At 36.2% G+C, this 8,162-nt stretch overlaps 1 protein-coding gene across 11 annotated transcripts in view; it reads left to right on the top strand.

Moving 5' to 3' along the window:
• Window positions 1-580: 580 nt before the first annotated feature.
• Window positions 581-8,162, top strand: part of LOC122640017 (co-chaperone protein p23-1-like) — a 22,553-nt gene continuing 14,971 nt past the window's right edge. The window contains exons 1-7 of one of the 11 annotated variants that reach the window (XM_043833100.1): window positions 581-633; window positions 2,485-2,665; window positions 2,736-2,889; window positions 2,975-3,012; window positions 6,981-7,035; window positions 7,294-7,366; window positions 7,700-7,726. In XM_043833100.1, coding sequence (XP_043689035.1) covers window positions 596-633; window positions 2,485-2,665; window positions 2,736-2,889; window positions 2,975-3,012; window positions 6,981-7,035; window positions 7,294-7,366; window positions 7,700-7,724 — 564 coding nt within the window. In that variant the 5' untranslated portion in view covers window positions 581-595 and the 3' untranslated portion in view covers window positions 7,725-7,726. Of the gene's footprint in view, window positions 634-2,484; window positions 2,666-2,735; window positions 2,890-2,974; window positions 3,013-3,844; window positions 3,900-4,146; window positions 4,320-6,980; window positions 7,036-7,284; window positions 7,367-7,699; window positions 7,911-8,162 lie in introns of those variants that run through there. The other 10 variants (XM_043833101.1, XM_043833099.1, XM_043833097.1 and 7 more) reach the window with 10 other exon arrangements.

Genomic DNA, 8,162 nt, shown 5'->3' with positions numbered 1-8,162 from the left:
TTGAGTATGGCAATCCCGTATAGATTTGCCTGATGGGTTATAATTCTCTCAAGTGTGGTGCATTGCCTAATGTACTTTAAAGTGCATCGGACAATGGCCACTGTATTTGGGAGGATAAAAATCCAAAACATAAGTAATGTGTACCATCCGATGCACTAGACAATGCAGCACACTTGAGAGGATAAAAACTCGTGATAAACACCCACTTGCGATCGCTTGTATGGTATTTTTTTCTGTTAAGTGACGATATTACCCATATACAGTTTTAGAAAAGTAGAATTCAAATGAGAGTTGAAAAAGCTGGGTCTTTCTCGAACATTCGAGCTCTTTCTCCAATATGGTCTTCCTCTCATACTATAAATAAGATCTCTCATTCTCAAGTCCAACCGAGCCGTGGAGGCGAACAACAATTCTTGCTCTGGGCTTTAAGTTTATTTGGTGATTGAGGTCTCAGTCCGAACACCTTACACATTTCCCTCAATTGTACAACACTTTCAGTTTCGTCACTCTTATCTTCCAACTTCAAAGATGAGGTGAGTTTTGAATCCCTGGTTTTATTTTCTTATTCCTCTTCTTTCATTGTTCATCATAGAAGATGGGTCCTGCCCAAAAGGAGAATACTATTATATTGATGTAAGCCTCGCTTCGTTGCTACTCTTTTGCTTAGCTTTTTAGTTCCCCTGTGTTTGAGCAATGGGTTTATGAGGAATGCTAGCATTGGGCGTCTATGAACTAGTTAATTGAATGATATCTGATGGTGGGTTATGTTTATCTTTCTGGATTTACTGAGTTTCTCTTGGGATTGGTTGTAAATATTCTTCTTATGGATTTCTTTCTTTGAATGTCTCTGTTTAATCTTATAGGAATCCCAACGTTACTTATTTCTATAAATATTCATGCTTCTTTGCATGATATCAAACTATCTTTTTCTGTCAATGTTTGGTTTGAGTTTCTGCACCAATGTTGCTTATTTCAATTTCTTCTTCTTGAAGATTAATCATTAGATGTGAAAGATTATGAATTCCATATATATTCTGTTCCTGATATTTACATAGAACACTGCTTAAGCTCCCAACTAAAAGCTCAACATAATCTGTAAATAGGAGATTGGATGTTTCTGTTGTTGAGATGTTGGGAGGTATAGAGCCATATTCCGACGTCTACTTGTTCATGTCCTTGGTCCTTTCATATACTTGAGAAGCTTCTTCCACCTAATGCCTTAAGGTTTAGTGTTGGACCCTCCAACATGTTTTCGGAGCCCAAGTCCTTTTGTTATCATTCCTAATTTGTCTGACCACTTGTAAAACACTATTAGGGTTGTAATGTGGTTTGTTCTTGGGACAGAATAATGATATGCTAGATGAAGGATGATGCTTAAATTATGTAATGTATCCCAGGTAACTTAAGCATTTTAGCTTGTAGAAATCCATTTGAGATTTACATTTTGTAATAAATTTAAAATTGATTACATAATGGATCATCTTGAATGGATGCTTCATACTGTTTACATTTTCAGGAGACTGATGCGAAATTCTAGCAAGAAGAGAACAAAAGCCTATTGTTTTGGGTTTGGATTAGTTTATTGGTCCAACTGAACCTATGGTTCAAGTTTTGTTTAAGTTAGTGATAATTTGAGTGTCTAATGGATTGTATGGGTCATGGTCTTAATATTTTTGTGTTTTCTATTGTAATGTGCCAATTTTCCCAAATGTTAGGGATTTGAGTTTTATATGGAATTAGCAGTTGGTTTCTATTTTGGTGTTTATTGTTTGTTTTAGATGATTTGGAAGAGATTTGCATAGAGGATATTTTGGAAGATTAAATGAAGTTTTGCGTGGGGCCTATGTGATATGTGTGGAAGGAGAGTATTTATAAGATTTGGTTATTGGAATATTTCTTTAGCTGAAGAATTAATTATTTTTTATTTTACTAGATTTGATTAGACATTGATTAAGTTTCTATTTCTTGTACTTTTTTTTGGCATGATCTATTTTTAATAGTCAAACTAGTAAGTTTCTATTTCTTTGTTTTTGTTCTTTTATCAAAACATGTACTGCTGTAATTGAGCATGGGATGAAATGAATGAGTTATTGGTTTATGCCTTTGAGTGTTCTGTGGCGATTTGGAACTTGTTGCTGTGGTGATGTAGAGACATTCTTGTTGTGGTGAATCAATAGATTGGGATTGGTAGTGATTCCATTCCTGCAGATTTTGGTGATGATTCCATATCTTTTTATATCTTCTTTCATATGTTGAAAAACACAGAAGAAGAGAGTGCTAGAGATTCTATTATCAATATTGGTTTGTCCCATATGCGATCTTGTTGCAATTGATATCTCGTTGACTTTATTGTTTCGAGATCAATTTTGCATTAGTGACAGGATAGATAAAGGATCTTAATGGAAATGAAAATACAGAAACATAGTGTTTTTGAGTGAAATGCAAGGCAGGAAAACTCATGTAATATTTGTATTCCTGTTTTAGCCGACATCCAACTGTGAAGTGGGCACAAAGATCTGACAAGATCTACCTCACAGTTGAGTTGCCTGATGCGAAAGATGTGAAGGTTAAGCTTGAGCCTGAAGGAAGATTCATTTTCTCTGCCACAAAAGATGGTATACCATATGAAGTTGACATTGAGTTATATGACAAGATCAATGTTGAGGTATGGCAACGTGTTAAGTTAACTTGTCATATAAATGGAAATAGAGTAATCGCCACTACTTTTACTGCAGGAAAGTAAGGTTAGTAGTGGTGTAAGAAATATAGTCTACGTTATAAAGAAAGCCGAGAATAAATGGTGGGGTAAGCTAGTCAAGCAAGAAGCAAAATCTCCTGTGTTCCTCAAAGTGGATTGGGATAAGTGGGTTGATGAGGATGAGGAAAACGGTAGGTGAATTGGCTTGTTCTGTTTTCTCCCGTTCATTTAAGTTATGTTTCTCTTCTCACATTGATGCATTTCTGTTTCTGACAGAGAAAGCTGGAATGGACTTTGGTGACATGGACTTCTCGGTGAGTCATGAACTTTAAGAATTAACTTAGTTTTTATTTAGAGCCTGCTCATCTTATGGATTCTGGAGATTCTGCTCTTAAATATGTGAGTGGGGCTATCATGTCCCTTTTAGATGATTTGCTAGCATGTTATATCTGGTCACAGGTTCAGAGTATTATGGATTGTGCTGGTGTATTTTACATCCATTGTACTGTTGGTCACTATTTGCTTGAACATTCTTCCATTATTTTGGACTACAAGGCTTCAGTAATTTGGCATTAATGCCATGTTCTGGGATACTTGAAGCAGAACAATTCAATGAATCAATCTTCCTACTACGAGTCAGTGCATCATCTGACATGTGGATTGAGCTATTCTTCCTTTCTAGTAGAATGATTATAACGTTTTTGGATATGCTGTTTTTTTGTTTCTAGCTAGTTATTTTTCTGGATCATGTAATATCTTTTTCTTGTTCTGTTCATCTTCAGTTGCAAGTCAGACTCGCCTAAATTTATTTTAGTTATTAAGAGTGTTTTAAATTATGGGGAATAGATATGTTTTGTTTCTTTCTTGAAATTTAGCTAGTCTCGTTCGTTGGCCCAAATTCAAGGGATTATGTTGACTGAAATTCTCCTGACTTGCTGGGCTGTGCCTATTTCCTCTTACTTTCAGCTTTCAGCTTTCACGTTTCATTTTTTTTCTCTCATCTTTTCATTCCCCTTTTTTTGTTCAGACCTTAGTTTCCTTACTTTGTTTTGTTGGATCCATGTAGCTGACCCCATTAAGTTGGGATACGGCCAAATATGTTGTTGTTGTAGTTGTAATATGCTGACTGAGATAAATATTATGCAGAACTTAGACATGGGTGAGGATGATTATGATTTGGATGAACCAAAGGATGATGAAGGTTAGAATTTGTTTACAGCTCTCCATCACAAGCCTTGGAAATTTTAGTTTTCATTCTCCAGTGATTCTTTTTCTGCTTCTGACATGCATTCTACAGTGGAAATTTGAGGATGTATACTCATCTCTTTCCACTTCTGTTTTGATACTTTTTATTCTCAGATTTTTGTAACACAACTCTTGAATATTATGTTGCATTTTCTATTACCAGTCGTACCTGTATAATGTGTTTGTGTACTTCGTCTTTGCAGAAGAAACAGAAGCAAAAGAAGAGGAAACCAAGAAAGAAGAAGGGAAACCTGCTGCAGCGGATGCTGAGGAGACTAAGGCTTGATTAAAATTCCCCAAAGATAATTTTAGACCAAAAGTTACTGACAATTATAGAGAGAAAAAATGAGTCTTTATTTTGTTTAGAGGTTTATTATATGCTGAGCTATTACTCCATGTGTACAGTAATGTGTGATGGATGTTTTTATCTCAAAATTATGTTGCATTGCTATTTTGAACTTGCTTTCTTCTTCAGCTGTTTGGCAGCAAACTGTTCAAGAAATTAGTAGTTCTAACTTTTAACTGCATTGATTTTTGGGCGCGGTGTAATGCCAACTGTATCAATTTTCTGTTTCGAAGCTGTGACGAGAAATTTTCTCTGTGCTGTGTTTGGTCATGAAAAGATACAACAATAATAATTCAGTCTTGTGCCAACTAAATGGGGTTGGTTATTGGATCCTTGCCCTCCAATCAACTTTATTCGGGATCATACTTGACATAAGGCTTAGACTATGCATGTCTTTCCTCACAACTTCTCTTAAGGTCATCTTAGGTCTGTCCTTGGTTCTTTTAGTTCTTTCAATCTGAATTAAATCACTTTTTTATACTGGAGCATTCAAAGGCTTCTGTTAAACATGATCATGCCACCTCAAATGACTTTCTCATAGCTTATCATGTATATATAACTGATTTTTATATTTGCGAAGCTCTCTTCTTTAGTCTGCCAAGGAAAATTCCATGAGGGCCCAAATATTGCATCTTGAAACAATAGAATACCCTTTTTGGAGACCCTATCATCTGTAGGAAGCTTTGGCTGCATCATACTCCAACTAAATAGAGAATGACGAGGCTACAAATAAGAAGCCCACACCAAAGAAGTCCATGGAAGATGAGCACCTGTAGATCTTAGTCCATTCCAGGTGAGCTTGGCTGAGAAATAGACCAAACCCGTATATGTCAGGTTCAGTGTGATAAGGAAGCTTTAACTGAAAGATTTCTGAAAAAAAATATCCTGCAAAAAATTTGAAGATACTTGTAGGAATACCTAATTACATGAATGGATATAATCTGCAACTTTTGTCTTAAGGGGAGTGAAGAAACTGAGATCCAGCCCTGGTCTTGCTGCAGTAGACTTCCACCAACTATCTGCCAGAAATTTATATTAGATCCATCACCAACTATCCAAATCTAATATATTTAACATCATTGCAAAGATTTACCAAGGTCAGGAGTGGAATCTGCCTCTTAACATTAAGTCGGCTAATCAAGGAAGAAAGAGTGTTTTGGCAGTTTCTTCCTTCTGCGATTGTTTGGTCTATCCGGTGAGTTATAAGGTGATTTCCTCTGTTTTTAATTAAAGGTGTGAGTGTTGGATTGGCAAGAAGTCATCTGATTCAAGTATCTTCAAATTAAAGCATTTGGGAATGGACTTTCAAGGAAGCTCTAATCTATAAATTATAAGGTCACACAAATCACCTCCATTTATTTTTTTTTGGGGGGGGGGGGTGGGGGAAGAGAAATTTTTCTCTTCAAATTCCCCTGCCATTTGAAATTTGGTTCTTTTAGAAAGGTCTTTGGTAGCCTCTTCAGAGTATATATAGCAAGTACTATGCTTTCAAGAGAGGGAGAGTGGGCATACCCCTTATGTATCAGCTTCATATGGTGTTTTCCACCTCCGGGGGGGGAGGGATTTACATATTTGCTTGCCTAGAAACTATATCTTCCATTGTGTTCGAGTGTTGAACAGCAATAAATATATCTCACTAGAAACAGCCAACTTTGGCAAAGATAAAATGAACTGCTCTAAATTTCAAACATTCTGCGTCGATTCAGTGCAAGGTTTAAAAACTCGGAATCGGAAGCAGAGTCAGTCTCCATTGATTCCGATTTGATTCACTCGAAATCTATGAAAAATGTCCTGTACTCAGTTGGACTTGGCCTTAACTCAGCTAGACTCAAATGGATTCGGTCACATTTGGTTTAACTTGGTGTACCATGAACCGGCATTAATTGGAATTGGCATTGGCTCGATGCCAAATCGAATTGGTTGATTACAATCCAATTTGTATAACAGAGAGTCAATGATATTATGATTATGAAATAGGCAATCATAAGAGCTCTGTTATGGTAGACTAACAATTCTAACTGGTAGAAAGAATAGCATGTTGTGTAATCAAATTGCCCATAAGTGACTGAAGGCAATGGCTGGTCAAAGTGTGTTGTTAGGATTAGACAAACTAAATGAGAACTCCAAAATTTTCCATGTCATTTGATGGTTTTAAGCATTAGAAGTATGAAGTCAGCATCCATTGTTAGTCATATTAGTGTAGTTATTCTAAACATCTGCTAATACTCAACCATCAACTTTAAGGATTTACTTAGTTATTGTTTAGAGCTTGCTCATCTTATGGATTTCTGGAGAATCTGCTCTTGAATATGTGAGTGGGGCTATCATGTCCCTTATTTTGGGCTACATGGCTTAAGTAATTAGGCATTAATGCCGTGCTCTGGGATACTTAAAACAGATTGACTCAATGAATCAATCTTCCTATTCCTATGAGTCAGTTGCACTGTGAGACATGTTTTCTGCTTTTGTTGTGGAGGAAATTCTAAGCACTCATTCTGTTTTTCTTCTGTTTCAAGTCAGCCTCGCCCGATTTGATTTATTAGAAGTGTTTAAATTGTGGGGAATGGATAGATTTTTTTTCATTCTTGAAATTTAGCTTGTCTCACTAGTTGGCCCAAATTCAAGGGACAGACTCTGTTTTATTGTAAAATTTTGGGTTTTAATATGCTGACTGAGATAAATATTGTGTAGAACTTAAACATGGGTGGGGATGATTTTGATATGGATAAACCAAAGGATGAGAAAGGTTAGAATTTGTTTACAGATCTCCCTCGCAGACCATGGAAATCTTTAGTTTTCATTCTCCAGAGATTCTTCTTCTGCCCCCAACATACATTCTACAGCAGAAATTTGAAGATTTATACTCATCTCTTGCCAGTTCTGTTTTGATACTTTTTATTCTCAGATTTTTGTAACACAGCTCTTGAAATATTATGTTGCATTCTCTATTACAAATGTGACTTGTATAATGTGTTTACGTATTACATCTTTGCAGAAGAAACAGAAGCAAAAGAAGAGGAGGAAACCAAAAGGAAGGAGAAGGGGGACCTTCTGCAGCGGCTGCTGAGGAGACTAATGTTGAAAACAAATCCTAACACGATGTAAAAAATTTGGAAATCGCAAACATCAATCACACAATAAACACAAGGATTTATGTGGTTCGGCAAGATTGCCTACGTCCATGGTAAGATGAGATCTGTTTCACTATCAATGGAGCATAGGGTTACAGCCGCTCGTCCTCACACTTCTCTCAGATTTTTGTTATAGAGAAAGAACTCTCGCTACACATTTATAGTGAAAACCTATACAAGAATTTACTGAAATATCCATATAGTCCTCTTAACGGCCTTTCGGAATCAACCCACAAACCAAGTGACGGAATACAAGGCATCGTACCCCCAACAACTAAGGCTTGATTGCATTCCCCAAAGATAAATGTAGACCAAAAAATTGCTGACAATTACAGAGACACAGAAATGAGTCTTTATCTTGTGTCGAGGTTTGTAATATGCTGAACTATAACTCAGTGTGTAGTTGAGAGTAATGTATGAAGGCTATCTTTTTCTCAAAACTTTGTTGCACTTGCTATTTTGATCTTCTTATTTCTGCAGCTATTTGGCAGCAAACTGTTCTAGAACTCAGTAGTTCCAACTGTATTGATTTTTATGTTGCCAAACTGAAACAAGCCTTCTTTTCCTCTCTTGGGCTGTGTTTATTTATTGCGAAAAGAAAAGAAAAGAAAATTTGGAATATTTTGGTTAGATGTTTTTCTCCCTCAATGTGCTCTGACAAAAGTATATCTATTTCTTGATAAACAAACACTGCCTTGGATTTGAGCAAGGTTTTATGATGAAGTATTGACTGATTGTTTCC

The sequence above is a fragment of the Telopea speciosissima genome, chromosome 9 (assembly GCF_018873765.1).
Source record: "Telopea speciosissima isolate NSW1024214 ecotype Mountain lineage chromosome 9, Tspe_v1, whole genome shotgun sequence".
In the NCBI taxonomy this organism is placed as follows: domain Eukaryota; kingdom Viridiplantae; phylum Streptophyta; class Magnoliopsida; order Proteales; family Proteaceae; genus Telopea; species Telopea speciosissima.
Note: the sequence above shows the minus strand (reverse complement) of the source record. Positions and strands in the feature narration are given on the sequence as shown.